The 18,109-nt window shown below is 39.2% G+C and overlaps 1 protein-coding gene across 1 annotated transcript in view; it reads right to left on the bottom strand.

The window, feature by feature from the left end:
- The window catches only part of LOC114136556 (receptor activity-modifying protein 3), a 39,944-nt gene that overhangs the window by 10,598 nt on the left and 11,237 nt on the right, over positions 1 to 18,109 (bottom strand). Inside the window, exons 2-3 of the mRNA XM_028004608.1 lie at positions 4,013 to 4,042; positions 3,771 to 3,930 (exon numbers count right to left, since the gene is read on the bottom strand). Coding sequence (XP_027860409.1) covers positions 3,771 to 3,930; positions 4,013 to 4,042 — 190 coding nt within the window. The remainder of the gene's footprint in view (positions 1 to 3,770; positions 3,931 to 4,012; positions 4,043 to 18,109) is intronic.

The raw sequence follows: 18,109 nt of genomic DNA, 5'->3' as shown, positions 1-18,109 counted from the left end.
GAGGTGAAAGGGAGGAATTAAGTTTAAAAGCTGGATAAAAATAGATGCAAATAGGTGGCCACGGATCATGAAAAACAGATCCAGTTTTGGGAAACATACCTCCCACTGTTCACACACACACACACACACACACACACACACACACACACACACACACACATGTCTTACCAGCTGCAGGAAGTCCACAGGGGTTAGTCTCCTGATCGGTCAAAATTTCTCAGAAAATGCCACAATGCAGGAATGTCAGCTACTTGAGGGATGCGACTAAGTTCTCGAAAGAGGAATGATAATAAAGTGCTGTGAAGAAGTATTTGCTCCCGTGTACAGTGCCTTGTGAAACTATTTATGCATTTTAAACATTTTCACATTTGATTTGCAACCACAGAATTCTACAACTATTACTTACACCGAGCAGTGCATAACTGTAAAGTGGGAGAAAGGAAAAAATAAAAACTTTCAAGTGTTTTTGCAAATGGTACCGAGCACTGTGATGTGAATTTGTATTCAACAATTCTCCTAATTACTAAATAGAGTCCACATGTGTCCAATTTAACCACAGTATAAACCCAGTTGTTCTGTGGAAAAAACCCAGTAAGTACGAGGAACACAACAGGCAAGTCAGGAAGGAAGCTGTGGAGAAGGTCAAAGAAGTATGAGGTTACAAAACAACATCCCCGAGTCCAACAACTAACAGAGCATGGTTTACTCCACCATCCGGAAATGGAATAGCACAACTGCAAACTTACAAAACACGACCTTACGCCCGAAATGATGGGTTGCATGATGAGAAAGCCGTTTGTCACAATCTGACACAGCAAACACACGGAAGGAGGTGATATGGTCATTGTTGTATTTGTCATTAGAAAAAGACAAATACAAGAACTTAATTTGGGATAATAAGACATAAGATTAAATTTTAGGAATCCAGTCACACAGACAGTGTTGCACTGACATCTTTTCAGGAACACAAAGGAGGCCGAAATATGTAACTCTATCTAATTTATTCCAGGAATATAAGAAATTAGGTTAGACAACAATAAATGCTTTGTAAAGCAATTGAAACTCAAGTGATTATGTCTGTCTTAATTTAATTGTCTGCTACCTGTGACGAAATGAGTGCATGACTATGCATAATGCATGAGGCATTTAAAGGGAACTAACATGTAGAAGACTTTGGCTTTCTCCCTCAATGTCTGCATTAGCATATGGTAAAGTGACCTCTGAAAGTGACCTCTTAAACATCCAGAGCAGGTAAAATGACATAGGGACAAATGCTAGTCACAAAATAAACTGCAATGATAAATTCTTCCAGAAGAAATGTCCCAAACGGTTTTATTAGCATAAAAAGCAAAGCAACTTGAAAAGATTCAAAATGCAAGAAAAGGAGGGTAGCAGGAGGATCGCGTGTTGAAAAATTTGAAAAGAAGCGAAATTCAAAAAGACTTTTTGGGCATGCAGAGCGCTCAAAGAGCCTTACACTACAGACGTATTTACCTGTTCACAAACACCAATACACAAATCCGTCCTTCTCTTGGGGTTATATACCTTGTCCTTAAGAAACTAGAATGATGGATAAAAGCATAATCTGGTTGGAATCATTTTTTACTTTGTCTCTCTTGACAAGCGACTGCTGAGATGGAATAGCTCCATCAAAGATTCTGGATACGGTCCGAGCAAAGATTTAGTAAAGCCTTTACTTTCAGTGGGCAGGTTTATCCAGATTTGTTCAACGACTCCAACCGTTCCGAATTGCTGACTTTAGTCAATTTTAACCTCTTGGAGATCGGAGCAGGCTTGATCAAGCTCCTTGAGCTGCTGACTGTGGATGCAGGCCATGCTCTTTCACTAAGCAGATCTGAATGCTATTATCACATGGGCCCAGTCGGAAACACAGACATCTCTCTCTCCCAAACGATGTTCTCCAGCTCATTCAGGGAAATTCCAAGGAGTTATCAGACCAGAAGGGGTATACAGTCCATCCAGCAAGATTTTGGAGTCCTTCTAGTGGGACGTGCCTGGAAAACATCCAAAGGGAGATTTTCCAGGCACGTTTGCCTTGGAGGCCTAGAAGGCATCCCGATCAGAAGCCTGAACAACCTCAGCTGTCTTCTTTCAATGTGAGGGAATATCAGCTTCTCCCAGGAGACAGAGATCTTCACCGCATGTCCAAGGCTGCGTCTGGCAACCTTAGACATGTTGAAGATCATAACCACAGACTTGGAGGAACAGCAAACCTAAATATATTCAAAACTATAGCATAGTCTGATGTTGCTCATGAGTCTTACCCTTAATTTGTCTGTTGTATGGCGTTATGTGTGTCTACTTTGAGGTTGTAGTTTAAAAATGATGCCAAGACTAGAGCAGTAGTTGGGAACCCTTGAATGATGCCCCACAATTTCCAGAAGAAAATCTATCCAAAACTTTTTGATGTATTCTGTCAAAAGCAGTGAGGAAACCCTTTCTCCTCTTGGCATAAAATTTAAATGCAAGTCTTAGGTTTTCCTTAAGAAATAAAACCACATTTGTACAATCTATTCCTTGTTGCTTTAAAGCATTAGGTATTCCCAAGTAAAACTAAATCAATGCTAAATAATCTTTTTTCAACAGTAGAAAAAAAGTGCTTCAACATTAAACAAACATCAGTGTAGTTAGCCAAAAACGCTATTATTCAGGCATTATGCACAAACAGATACAAATGATAACTCAAAATCTGGAGTTTTTCCTCTACATCTACAGTAAACAACAAGTGTCATCTGGGTTGATATACTCAACCCAGATGTTATGTTTAGTTCATTATTCATCAGCAAAGACGAACTTTGCATGGCCCATGTTATTAACTCTTTAAAAAGTGCAAGATGTACGGCCTTGCTAAGTTTGCAAACAGAGAATCCAGAGGAACAAAGTAATCCAGCATGACACGCAGTGCAGATTAAATACGAAAAAATAATTGTGTAGTACAGATATTTGTATTGGTGCATAAATAAACTGAGACCACCATCAAGTGCCTGCATGCAAGAAAACATGAAAAAACAGCAACAAAAAAAGGGAGGTATGGGGGGGGGGTCATCAAAGGTGAATGTGAGTATATGGGCCAATGAGAAGTTATTCCAAAGTAGAGCTACTTCGGCACAGAGAAAACCTTAGTGCTGCATCATGCTAGTTTAACTGTATTGCTACCCAGTGTAGGGAGCTGAAGACCTGCCAGAGTGTTCACGCTAGATCTGAGAGGACCTACAGCAGCTCTGTTAGCATTAAAGAGGAATTGGTGAGCTACTATGAAGGACTGATGTTTTTTTCTGTCCTTTTACGTCACGTGGAAGGTTGCTGAGCCTTGTTTACTTCATAATGAGATGGCAACAGAGCACAATGTGAGACCAGGGCAAAACAATGATGGCAAGTTGAAGCTTTACACCAGAGGTCCTGGTTCTGAGGGCCGATTGTCCTTCATGTTTTCAATGTTTCCTCTGGTCCAGAGGCTGTACTCATTGCTGTAATTCAAACCTAAAAAGAAGGAACCCCTTAATAATAAAGAGATTATCTAATGTCAGCTGCGTATCTCCTCCTTTTGGGTAAAATGGCTCAAAAAACAAAGTGTTTATGGTAGCAGAATTTTTAGTGCATTCCCCTTCCTTACTTAATCCATCAACTGTGAGGTGTGAATTACTTAGCAATTACTGATTGTGAAAGTGAAAGTGTCATCTGACACTTTCACTTATAGTGTCGGATGATGACATGAACGTCCCACAATCTATCTTCAAATCCTGTTTTACCTCATGAAGTGTGTGAGGTTGCACCATTGCTGCGGGTCTACGTGAGCCATGTCCCGCTTGAAGTCTTCTCCGCAGACCTCCACCTCCCACCGGAGACGGGACTCGTTGCAGAGCCTCCTCTGCCAGGTAATGGTGGGCTCTAAGTTGAAAGTGTCAGAGGCTGTCAAGAAATAAGAACAAGGTGAAGCGCTGATCGATGGGTGGCTGGGTGCGTGATTGGATTGATGGATAGATGTGCTCACCTGATGTCCCACTCATCATCCAAGTATTAACTGTAAGAAGGATAAAGCAATAGAAAACACTGTCAGGTTCTCATTTGGATTTATTCAGAAAACCTCTGAGCTCTTCCACCTCCAACACTTAAATCTTACTTTTGTGGTGCACTTAACCTTTATTCAAGCATTTGTCAGGTTTGTTTTTGACGAACCTGTGGCTCATTTCCCAGCTGAATATTAATGCCTACTTGGTGCTTTTAGCAGCGGAAAACTTAGCTTGTTTGGTTAAATGTCAACAATTAAAGGACTCAGTCTGAGTGTAATTTCAACTATGCAAAGGTCACACATTGTAAAGCACTGAGGCAGTACGCTGGTTCTTTCAATTAAGCTAGTTAGCTGTTATGCTGTTAACGTGCTGCCTTCAGGACTTGTTTCTCATTAGAGCGGCTCACAGTCACAGTGAAATGTTCCATAATGAAAAGAGTACTTTGTATTTTGCCTTCCTCTGTGATCTACTGACACAAAAACACAAGTCATAGATTGTTACAGTGTGTTTATGTGCATAGATGGCTTAACTTTAAACCTATTTCAGGTCAATAGGGAATTCCTACAAGATTCAAGTCTTCAGATTATTATTTTCTTTATGAGTAGATAAGTCACGAGAGAACATTTAAACACAGTGTTTTAGTTATATGCAGATGACACTGTCATTTACTCACAATAAGCTTTGTGGATACGTTCAACATTCTTCCAACAGATTAAAAGGACAGGTCTGTACCTTCCAACTTGCTTTAAATGCAAATATTTCTCAAAATGTTTGCTCCAGCACTGCCTGGACATTTTGTTTTAGCAAGCTTGATGACAAATGCATTTTAAATAGGATGTGTTTTAAGACGTCTTTTCCTTTTTGGCTTCTATTTTTGAAAAAAGGTCCAGAATCATTTCCAACACTAAGCTGATATTTTTTTTTTTAAATCTACCTTTTGTTCCTGACCAGCTTTGGAGATGCACTACAGTATAAATTTAAGTCTATTGTTGAATAATGTCTGTTGCTTATCATTGTTAACTGTGGTTTGGTTGCTCATTGTTCTGTTTTCTTATACTTTGACTGTTTTTTTTTCTGTGATTAGCAACAACAACAACATCATCTGGTTGAAAGCCCTTCTTGTTCCCCAATCGGCTATGAATCATTTAAATGCCACCACAATTGCTTTCTTTTTCAATCAATTCACTTTTAAACAATCCCTGTTGCAGTTATGGTTCCTTTTGAAGAAATTCCAAAGGGTTCAATATGTATATCGGATACAAAGATGTATCTACCAATCTTTACTCAACGTAAAAACAAAATGAGTTTTCTATTTTCTTGTATCTGCAGTATCGCTCTGATTAATTATATTTTTTAGTTGAAGTTGAGCCCTTGTTAGTGTGTTCAAACACAATACGGGGGGCAAAGCGAGTGCATGGCAGAGGAGACGCGTCTTGTCATTAATCATTAACAAGCATGTCTTCAGTGGAAGCTGTGAAGGTTAACTTGTCACTCGTTGGAGGCAAACTACCTAGATGGGTTTGTGAACAATTCCTCTGCGCTTTGTAAACTGAACATTAGTGGTAGTTAGTGTCCCTCTTCAGTATTTATGCATCCATTTACACGCTTGTAATTCCGTTCTCCATGTTTGTGTCTTTTTTTTTTATCACTTAAAGTTCTCCGATCCAAACTTTTACACACCACAGCTCTGGTCAAAGCTAAATAATACTCAGCACCTGAAGGTAAATCTCCCCTTTTTTGTGAAACTTTCAAAGAGGCGGCTCCTGTTGGAAGGCACCCAGCAGGACGCCGACCAAGAGGCCGCACTAAATTTAGAGACCTTTATCTGACCATGCAAGGATGTTTTTAGGTGCAGTGTTTGTGTTTTGATCCGATTTTCTGTCTTCTGCTCTGCACTCGTTCCAAAGCAATAACTCAATGGAATGGAGGAAGAATACCATCTTATCGTACGTGTCTGAAGAATCTACGCAGAAGGATTTTCTCTAAGCATTTTGACACGTTTTAAATCCGCCAGCGCTCTCAGACCGAGGCTGGTTCACTACCAAGGCAAGATCCAAAGAGGAGATGATCAGAGTGGTGCATGCCGGCTAGAGCAGCGAGGAGTTATTGATGAAACCAAATATTAGCAACATAAATGCATTACAAAACACAGAAAAATTACTTCCATGGGTCAAGACTGAGACGTTCCCTGACACGTCATTTAAACACAAGTAACAATATAGTATTTTCACTCCTTTGCTCCTCCAGAGAAGAAATACAAGAAGAGAAGTTCAGCAGTGGTTGTTTGATATTCCAATATCTCATGACATGATCCGAGTTGCCCGCGTAGCCCTCACATACATGCTCAGTGCGCATCAATCCAAGGGGGACAAACTCAGAATAGACAGGTGGGATAGTGATTCATGTCGTCCTAAAATTATACGCCCATCTGCTGTCAAATTTAAACATGCAAAGACTTTTGAATTCAAGTGAAAATGCTCCGAGATCATCCTCTAGGCTTCTGATAGCGTGATATGTGCAGTTTGCTCTCTAGCTAATCCAGACAGCTGTAGATTTATTGCAGGTACAAAAACCATTGTTGCGTGAACGGTGCGATTTAAACGTCTTTTTACCACCACTGCATCTCAAAAACTGCAGCAATGACCAAATATTAACATCACTTAATTCCCGACGCACAAGCTTTATATTCATTCATGTAATTTATCTCACCTCGACATGGCAAATGCTTGAAGTGGCCCCAACCTAATCTCAATAATTCATCTAATTATTATTGAGCAAAGAATCAAAATAAACTTTCTTTATTCCTCAAGGGAATTTTTTTTTTGTTGTACAGAAGCTACTCTGATTGAAACTCTTAGATATTAGTAAATGTAACTATATCCTTTAGTTATATAACATTTATAACACAAGTGTGAAATTACTTGTAATTTAAATATGACCTAAATATAAAATACATTCAGCACATAAAATGAAATTTAAAAAACAAAACAAGTATGTACATAAAACTATGTGACTGACATACAAATAATATGTCAAGAGTGCTGAACTTTCAGCCTAGACTTGTCAGGTTATTGCTGATATTTACACCGTTCAGCCCAATAAACATGCATCATACATAATGGGGGAGCGTCATAAATTATGTTTTATGCACATGCCAGGACTTTATGTTCAACTGGCTTTATTTCTTCCAATTCAGTTCCAAGTTTAATGTGCTTTTAGATTTGCTAACTTGACTGGCGAGATAAAAGATAAAACGACAACAAGTTTAATATTGTAAGCCTGAAATGGAAAACAATTTATTCAAGAAGCAAGAAAATGGGACAAGTTTTTTTTTTTTTTCTTCCTATCTGAGCACTTACAATTACCACATCCTGGATGACTGGCAAATTACACCGCTGCTCAACACATCGCATTCACTGTAGAGGCAATATGCGTCGCTACTTCTGTTTTCATTCAACTTCAACTGTTCAACTGAACTCAATCTGCAAATATTAAACTCTACCCAGTAGCAGTTTTGCACTTTGCAATTTATTTCTTACACTCTGCTCCCTCTTAGCTTCATTCACAAATCAAATGGCTCTGAGGATAAGCCAAAATAATGATTACCTGGCAGCCTGGGAATTCAATTTCATGAGTGTCCGCCTGGCTTGCCTGTTGATAAAACTGTGTGTGCTCCAGCGTTAAATGCATAATTCTGACCCAGAGCATTACTTCCTATGGTTCTGTGTCATTTTGTGCCATTGAAACGAAAGACAGAGAAACAATAGCGTGACAGGATTATACGCGAGTAGAGAAAGTTAAATGTTTCCTCATGTTCCGGTGAATGTTATCCTCATAATGGGAGCCACTGTTCTCAGAGCACCTGCCATCCTCAGGATATGAAGAATTGTCGCTCTAATGTTGTGTGAGAGCAACATTTTTACTAAGACAAGCAACAGGATGGAGTTCACAAAACTGTATTGGTGTTTTGAGACTCAGTAGATCTTTGCCCTAGAAGTGACTTTAATTAAAAGTATGTTTTGTTTTTTTTCATTTTGCTAAATTGAAATTCAGCAACCAGTGTTGGCACACAGAGATGCTATTTGCTTGGCAGTCCAGTTTGAGAAGCAAATCTCTCTATGTTATTGCTTCCCAATTAGACGAAAACTCTGCATTTTGCGAAGGTCAAAATCTTCTTAGACATGCGCACCTGGCAGAAAAGATGAAGAAGACAAGTGCAAAAAAATAAATAAATCTGCATACAATAACACAAAGACAAAAACCTACATTTTACAAAAAAAACAGCAAAAAGTAGAGAATTACTAATGACATTTACAACTCAACAACAACAAATATATACATATTATAAAGATTATATATCTTTATGCCATGTGGTCAAAATGCTGATTTGTATAGCGGAATCTTTTTCCAAATCTATTAAACTTAGGATTGTGTGGATGTCAGAGGAGAAAAATTGATAACAGCGGTGTCCAGGGCAAAAGACTCTCCAAAACCAAGATTGAAAACCGCTTTTAGATGAAAAGGTTTCTGAGGATGACATCCCTACCGCTCCCAACGTTACAGCTGCACAAAAACATCCAGGCTTATGAGAGGTGACTACGTCCAATCCATATCCCTGTCCTCTTTAAGAGATTAAACTCTACCTGTCCTCCTCAAAAAAGGATGAGAGAATCATGAAGATCTACAGAGAAAAGGAGAAAGCCCTTTCTCGTGAACCTCTCAGCTGTCAGGGCTCAAAGAAAAGAACTTCTTTGTATTTACCGATCGATACGCGAAATCAAATATCGCAGTGATGTGCTGTGCACTCTAATAATAGCCGTCTTTGAAACCTCCCTTTGCCGACTTCGAATCTTGGCCCTCGGCCTCTCCGTTCCCACGGGTCCCCGCTTGCATTTTATTCCCAGTGGCAGTGAACCTCGGGCAGTCGTACCCCGCCGGTTAACTTCCTGTTTTAACCGTCCAATACAAACACAAAAGCTTCCGTCTGAAAAAGCTAAAGATCACCTACATTCCCTTACCAAATATTCTACAGCAGGCTGGGCTTCCAGAAAGTTTTAATCTGCAACAAGTAAGCTAAAAATATTGTAGGAAAAAGATCAAGCTCTCTTTTTTGTTGTTGTTGTTGTAGGTTTAGATTAAACCTCACTTTCACAACGAATGCAAGTTATTTAAACGTCTTTGTATACTTACATTTTTTATTTAAAAATGTATTAAAAATGTATTCAATTAAAAATCATGTAATTAAAGATAAATCATTTTTAATTAACAATTATTTAAAACAATTAATTATTTTAAAGAATATTTTAATTAAAAACATATTTTTTTGATTAATAAAGAAAAATGCTCTAAATATGTACTTTACTTGTTTTATTGGTCAGAACAAGTAAAGCACATGTGAATTTCACTTCAGACCCATGAAGATCCCCAACAAGCCGTGACACAGTAGAACTTGACAACAGAACAATCCTTCATCGGATTCGCCTAAATGAAGTTGAGCCACTTCCATATTGTGAAATGCACTGCTTGGTCTGACTCATACCATTTTGCCATTATAATACAAACTCTGTGCCATGATAAAATGCAGTGGTTTCTCCTTTTGATAAATACAAGTGAGCTGTGTGAAGTGATGAACCCACGACAGCGACGGAGCAGCAGGATCTCTGTGTTACTGCTCAGCAGAACAGCAGGGGAGGTTAGAAATGAGATCTGCTCTGGGGAAACAGACAGAACTGACATCATTAGTGGAAAAGGATGACATTTGGTGACGGTACAGAGAGATTCATGAGCCTGAGATTTAGCAGAGAGCTGAACACGTCTACTCGGTGTGTGGCAGCTCAAGAGCTTGTTCACACAATCTAGAGAGAAGAGAAAATCCTCAAGTAAGCATTTATTTAATTGCAAAATCTTGGAGACGGCGGGTCTGAACGACAGGTTATGACATTGTATGAAACCAGTCGCAAAGCAACAATTAGAGAAGTGGTTTCCACACCGACCACGACCTGTACGGTAAGAAAGAGTTGCAACTCAAACTTTATAAAAAAACTAATTCAAAGGACAATACAATAACATAATGATAATTAAAAACTTATAAAATCATCCATTATGGGTTTTTTTTAATGTAAGATCCAAAAACATCTCTTGCAAGTATACACTGCGGGTTTTCAGTGTATTATAAGCCTGGCGGGCTGCCAGGCTTTTCTTATGCCCCCACCAGGCTTAACATTACTTATTTATATAAGTTTTTTTAAAACATTTGCATTTTTTTAAGACTTTATAGTTGGTGTTCAGGGGTTAATCTTCCAATCTTTCAATAGCACATATTCATCAAGCGATATCTACAAACTTCCAGACAACTTTAAACATTTTTTAACTCAAAAGCCCAACCACCGGGCTTAGCAAATTTTCTGGGGGAAACCTTGTACTGTATATAATTTAATATACCAAATGGTGGTGATGTCTGCTCTTTTGAGGAAGTTCTTTGATATATTCAGTGGTTTAAAATTCAGCATCTCCTGTTGTACCGCACTTGCGATTTAGAAATGGTCGGAGGGAAGTAAGAGTTTGTCAGGTTTATGTTGTTTTCTAAAAGACGCTCACTCACAGATCCCTAGAGAAAGGGACCATCCCCACCTCACAATCCAGAAAGACTTAACCAGGTAAAGAAAACAAACCAAAAAGTTTCTAATGCGTGAAAGTTCTTGCACATCCTAAAAAGTCTCAAGGTAAAGAGACGCTCCTGTTGCTGAAATTCTCATGTACCACTATCAAACATTAGCAGTGCACACCGCTTCAATTTGATAAAATGTGAAAAAAGATCAAGGGGTATAATTACATTTATTATGAGGCAACCCTCTGTGTGTCACTCATCATGCTACTTGCTTCCCCTTCACTGAGATTTTAGAGTCAACGGCTGGTTTGGGAGAAAAAGGTGGACAGGTCCCTCGCACACACACACACACACCCACACACACCCAGATGCTATTTTTACACTAATAAGGCCTTTCCTGACCACTTTCAACTGAGCCTATCATGAATTAAGGTAAGGTTCCCACGATGGAATAAGGTAACTTATGGTTCATGAGAAGGGAAACAGAATGCATGTGAGAATTGAAAGTGTATTAAATTAACATTTTAATAACGTATTAGAAAAGCTCGGGCTACAGAGAAGAGCGACTCTGTTTGGGGGTTTTTCAAAGCAATTTACAGATCAGCGACGCGGTCTACAAAGGCACAGCCACAAAGAATAGACATAATGAAAGCATAGATATAAAAAAAGACTTGTTTAATTAAGTCCTACGTTATTACAGGAATTAAAGAATGGCCCATTCAGCAGGATTTTCATTAGGTTCTCCACATGTCATCATTTCAATGAGCAAAACACTAACGGGCAGAAATGAGAAACTCCATGAAGAAATCTATAAAGCAACATTTAAGCAGAGCAACAATAGCTTGCTAAGCTATTATCCTTTAACATCTGTGAGGCCGTTACCTGTATGACAAGACGCCCGTCGAACTTTAGCCTCGCTTGTTTGAACATTCAAGACCAATTGACAGAGTGGATGTTTGATTTATAGGGAAAACTTTAAATGCTAAAAATATTTAAAATGTTGAACAAAATTATTAAAAGTTATTTCACAAGAAATGTCAAATTACGTATTGATTCAACCTCACGTGGCTACTAATAATCTTTATTTAAAATATAACAGCGATCAAAATAATTAATTCTCTTCTTATTGCAGCAGATTCTGGACTCCAGTTGACTTTCACGTTACTTTCACTTTACTAGAACTGAATGTAACCTTTGATGCAAGTTCACATACAGAAAGTTTATTAATAGATTGGCTGCTATTTAGGCCACCAACACATCCTTGAACTAGTTTAAATCATATTTAGTAGGCTTCACTCACTTCATTAAAAAACTTTGAAGTCCAATCTATTTCCAGTCCGATCTGGGGTTCCTCGGGGCTGTGTTGTAGAGCCTGTTATGTTCAGAAACTACCTCAAAGCTCGGCTACACAAACTTGAAGAGCAATCATCTGCGTATGATGTTATGTTTGTGCCACCGACCTGAACTCGCGGTGAGACTGATGTGAGCGCACATATCTTTGTGAGCAAAGAATAATGGGGTGTGCATTTACATCTCACACCCTACTCGGATTCTGGGACAGGCGCTTTGTTCTGTGTCTACGCTTGTAACATGACAAAATAAATGAACCACATCACCAGCCAATTACAGATTTTCTCCTTAGTCCCCAGAAACATGATGATGCATAATTTTGGTACGCATCATCCCAAGATCTCCCTCCATTAATCACATCAGTCTTGTTCTTCTGTAACATCATTGCCTATCAGGTAGGTTGCTATGTTGAGAACAACCTTCGACTTCTCTCTATTGAATGCCGAGGAAGAGTTCATACGCTCCTCCCTTCTGATCTCTTGCACGTACAAATACACTCGTACGTCTTGATCATAAATTCATCTTACTGTTCTCGGTGCTTTGGTATTGTAGTTAGTTTTAGATTGTTTTACTCTGTAAGGTGACCCTGAATGTTTCAAAAGGCATCTATAAATAAAATAATCAGATATGGATGTTTTTGGCCTGTGAGAGGAAACCTGAGTTCCTGCGGGGGGAGGCGCTGCAGGGAGAACATGCAAAACTTCACACAGAAATACTCAAACCGGAATTTGCACCAGTGACTTTGTTTTATAATATCTATAAAACATTTTAGCATTTAATGTATGATAGGTGCTATGTAAGTAAAGTTTAACTACCTACTTACTCTTTCAGACAACCAACTACCGTCTTCCAGTTGGGTTGCATGAGTGTTTTATTGCAGCACTCTGTAAATCGTGGCATGTCCTGTGGGAGTATGGGACATTTTTAAACCACAGATGAGAGACAATAAGGGAAATTAGTTATTACTATTAAGGCTCTTAGATGCTTCCTGCACCATCCTTCTTGTTCTCACAGTACAAATCTACAGTTGTATTCTTTATAACCTTCACCTTACAGAGCCCCCTTCACACTTTGTAAAACCTTGGATGGATGTTTTCCCTTTCCTTGGTTCTGAATTTATTTAACAAGTTCTGGAGTTTTAAGGGTCCATGATGCCATTCACTCTGACATGGTTGCAAGAGTCTTTGGAAGAAAAACACGACTACAGCATAACAGCAAATCTACTGTACGTAGCAGTGGGCAATAGCATCTATTACGCAGCACAGTTTAGATAATCTTTTTTACCCCCTCTTACCATCGTCTGAATTGTGTTAAATTGAAAGGAAATCTTGGTGTAGTTTTGGCAACAGACCTACATTTTGAAAAACATATAATGTTCTTTTATAACTCAGTTTTCTATTGTCTCAAATTTCTGCCATTATAAAGGGATTCCAGTCAACAGAGGACATAGAAAAACATGAGCATGCCTTTATTTTCAGTATGTTAGATTACTGGAACTTTTACTTTCCTGGTCTGTTAAAAAAAAACTCAACCAGAAAGCTGCAGCTTTCCCTAAATGCTGCTGCCAGACTCCTGACCAACACTTGGAAATGGATATTCTTAAATCTCTGCACTGGTTTCCTGTTTGTCAAATTGTAAAAATGTTGGTATTGGTCTAAAACTGCTGAATGGCCTTGGGCTACAATACATTTATGAGTTGCTTGTTAATTACGAACCTTAATGTAGACCCCCAAAAGATCAGAGACTTGCTGAACTGAGCAATTTTGTTTCTGGATCAAACTCTAAGAAACTGTGTGCCTCGTGTGTTTTATGCATGGAGCTTACTTTTCAAGAGCAGCTCAAAGGTTATTTTTTTAATAATATCTGTACTTAGGGTCCTTACAATTTTGAACCGGGTTGTACATGTGGCGTGTTTTCTTGACTCCATGTGACCCAGGTCAGACCCAATGTCATTTCGAACTCTGAGATTGCTGTAATGGGATGTTTTTATGCTTCAGGTAGGATCTGTCACAAGGTGTTTGTGCATGTCTGTTACGTCCAGCTGTCCAGCTGAGCCAATGGTATTGATTGTGTGCTCTCCTGCCAGGGTTACTGTAGCCTGTAATAACAGGGGAGGATGAGGTCAATCACAGTATTTCTGAGTAAGCTAAGGAAACAAGCTGGATCAAACTAAATCCCTATATTACAGGGAATCCCAGCTTAGCACTTGCTAATCTTTGCTCTTTTAATATACCAAACTACTTGAGGTTTTAGGTTACACTCCCCCACCCAGCCTACTCTCAAGTTGTTTCACTTAGTAAATATCAGAGCAAGGAAGTAAAGAACATCAGAATTTGTTTTAAATTCTGGACATTTCAACAAGTTTTCAACTATTCTCTGGATAGGATTGTTTTTACTGTGAGTTATTTTGGTATGTTATGTTTTCTGCTCTTAGTTTCAGGATCCCTTCAGGCAGTGATTGGGTTTATCTGGCTTACAGATGACTGAAGCAGATAACCGGATGAATGCTCTCTTTGACTTTCTTACATTTCAACAGGAGACCTTTTCAATACAGTGTAGAAAGACGTGTGGATGAGGGAGTTCAATAAAGCAGACGGAGGCTAGAATGTGAACGCGGGGAGTAAACGGGGAGTATCCGGAGCAGCTGTGCACCACGACTTTACACTTGCAAAATACTTCATGCTACATTTGCACCGGACACTGTTAGAGGTGTTTAGCGTTACGGGCATTGAGCCACTTTTGTAACAAGAGGAAACTCAAACAGCATTATTATGCATCCTCATTGTAGTTAGTTCTATTTAAAAAAATCTATTGAACAATATATGTTTTAAATCTGTTTACCTTTCAACTGGCAACATGTTCCACTCTTTTCTTTTTTTCTTATATTAAACCACAAGTCAAAAATTAGCTGAAAATTACAAAGTTACCCTCTCTTCACAGGGGGTCTTACATTAGCCCACCAGCAGTAATAACAGGCAACAGAGGAAAAGACACGGTGTCAGTCGCTCTTGTTATCAGCAGAGCCCCCTGACAGGAAGATGGATGACCTTCTAACAGCGAAGGGGTCCTGATGTGACAAAACAACGTGGAGAGGATGTTGTTGCAACATTAATGTGCGCTGCTTCGTGTTTGCGTCAAGGCACAGGGCAGCAATGTGATTACTGCTGGTTCAGGGTCGCAGGAAAAGAGATTTCTGAAGCGCAGTATTTGCTCAGCCGGAAACAGTTCAGGACGCTGCAATAACTGCCTTCTAGGAGTGGACACTAGATCTGCTCTGCCGGCACGACGATGTTTAAACTTATCTGTGCGCTGGGGCTGGTGACTGACCACCAGTGACGGTTTTAACCTCTGGGTTATTCTTCAGCACCCGTATACTACAGCATGCCTTTGTTTCAGTTCAAAACATGTTTTCTTCTCAGACGCCAAAGGAGGTCTGAGAAGTTTTTGAAGGCCAGAAAGCTAAAAAAGTAAATAAATAAATAAATCACAGCTTGAATTACTTCTTAACAGATTCATACCAAACAGCCCAGATTGAAACCATTTTAAGTTAATCAGGATTTCTAAGATCATCTAAATGGTGCTGGAACGGCTGCAAATCTGGAATACACTTATATCAGATATATAACTTATAGAGCATGACCCTAGCATGAATGGTACTGTTCATGTTGTTACTGTGCATGTTTTTACACACATAATGTCAAAATCCTGTGGCATGCATAGGAGGTTTCTACGCCCCCACCATTGGTTTTAGCCTTGTTGTTGGACCGCAAACACCATCAGTATTTTTATTCACTAGTCAGCAGCATAAGCCAATGTAGGTGAGATGTTTCTCTATTTAGAAACATTGCACTGCTAAATTACTGCTAAGCTTTATACTTCTTACATGGCACAGCAATATGTGTTTGTATCTTGACGAGTCATGATGGAAGTTATTACAAACCCCAGAAACTGTATTTCTATGTCAACCCTGCATGTCTCAGACTGAGGCAACTAAAGTCTGAAACTGTTGAAATGTGTCTTTCAACACAAGGGGGCAGACCAATCACGTTCATATTTTTCGGCCTGAAGTGTGTAAGTCAGGGACGTTCAAACCCAGGCCTTGAGGGCCCGGATTCTGCAACTTTTACATGCGTCTCTGCTTCATCACACCTGAGTCGAATAATAAGGTCATTAGCAGGACTCTGGAGAACTTCACTGAATTCTGAGGAGGTGATTCAGTCATTTGATTCAGGTGCGTTAAGTCAGGGACACATCTAAAAGTTGGAGATTGTTCAGTTCAGCTACTCGCTGGGAACCTTTTAGGTCAAACTCGATGGAGTAGTAGACCATGTCAATAACAGCAAATAGTTGGTGCACTGCTAGTCATTGGCTTGTGCGTAGTTTGATCATCCACATCCAAATTCTCTGATGACCAGCGATGACCGTAGTGTAACATACTCTATCTTCAGATCCTTTGGGGAACCTTTCCCTTTCCATCACATTATGAGGAACAATCCACCGTTGACAGGGACAGATTATCTTGCTCTAATATGTTGATTTGATGCTGAATATTAATGTTCATGCCCAATTTCTTCCAGTCGTGCATCAGATGCTTTCCTGCCTTTTTTCAAATAAAAAACTCAAAAACTAATTAATTTTTCTGTGCAAATGTGTGTACACAAACCGTTGGAGGCATAGTTGCAAAGCTTGATGTGCCATCAGGAGAGCTGAAATTTAATTTAGCATTTTGTTAAACACAAAGAAACGACACATGTTGATGCTGGAGGCATCAACCATGAAGAAAATATTAAGATGTTTATCGGAAATCTAAGTTCGTCCTCAACCTCAGGAGAGATATTCATATGGTGGGTCTTATCCGAAATGTACTCGGCTTCACTTTGGAAAACCAAACAAACCCAAACCCCAACAGAAAATGGTGACGATGTGACCAGATTCAATCCTAACTGAGTTCTCTTCACAGTCCTGTGGGAGGACTAAAGGAAATCCATTGAGGGAAATCCACTGTGATTGACTGCTGAGAGGCAAGCACTCTTCAACCAGTTCGTGTGCCACGAGACACATAGCTGAATCAATCCTGCAGTTCTGTCAGTGAGGCTGAACAGCGTAGATGAAGAAAATGGGGAAAAAAAGGCCTTACTTAACCTGCTCTCACACCGTTTCTAATCATTAATATGTATGTTGGCTTATCAGTAACACAGTACATGATATTTAAATATGAAAAAATTAAATGTCTTCTATGGAACATCAAGTCCTGTCCTCTCTATTAAGTCTGTATTTCGCCAGTTTTTTAAAGTGAGTGTTTAAAGGAATCAAGGCTATATATATATAAATATATATATATGTGTGTGTGTGTGTGTGTGTGTGTGTGTGTATATACATAAAAAATGCAAGAGGCTTAATTAGGCTGTTGATCAAATCATGTATCCTCAAATATCGGATTCTTATTAAATAACCATCCCCTGAAATAATCAAAGAACTCCAGACATGCTGAGGTAAATTAATCTTCGTCAGTACACACAGTGCTTGCAAAGTGCAGCAGACATATAAGTGATGTAATCGCTGAGTCCATGTTTGAGTAGCACTCGCGTAAAATGAAACCGCAGCTGCATTAATGTGCAAGATATACTGTGCCTCTAAGATGCAATGAGAATTCCTCAGAGATTTGTTTTACATATCTGACCAAAAAAGAAAAAGAAAAAAAAGTCCTTCTGGTTTTTCAGCATCAGCTTTACACACTCAAAATTTGGAGATGTTTCCACTTTTCCCCACGCAGCTAGGAGCCTTACTTTAGATGTCTTTGCACATGCCATTTTCTATGTTGAAGGCGCACATACTGTAGGTAGTAGATTGTCTCAGCAGGGAGAATGTTTTGCTTGTTTTATGCCCAGGAGAGCATGGATTGATTATTTGTGCTAGTAGGTAAAATCTAGTTGGAACCAGGGTAGCGACAGGACGTCATGTGCACCCCAGACGTTGTGCCAAAATACTTGTATCTGCAATTTGGAGGTGTTTGCACCGCTGGGAGTCCTTCCAAGAGGAGCAAAGTGCTTTCCAATCTATATGGGCAAGATGTCTGGCATAGTGCATTGTTTTCTTTATTTATTAAGACTGTGGATTCGAT

The sequence above is a fragment of the Xiphophorus couchianus genome, chromosome 21 (assembly GCF_001444195.1).
Source record: "Xiphophorus couchianus chromosome 21, X_couchianus-1.0, whole genome shotgun sequence".
In the NCBI taxonomy this organism is placed as follows: domain Eukaryota; kingdom Metazoa; phylum Chordata; class Actinopteri; order Cyprinodontiformes; family Poeciliidae; genus Xiphophorus; species Xiphophorus couchianus.
This window is presented reverse-complemented; position numbering and strand designations above follow the sequence as displayed.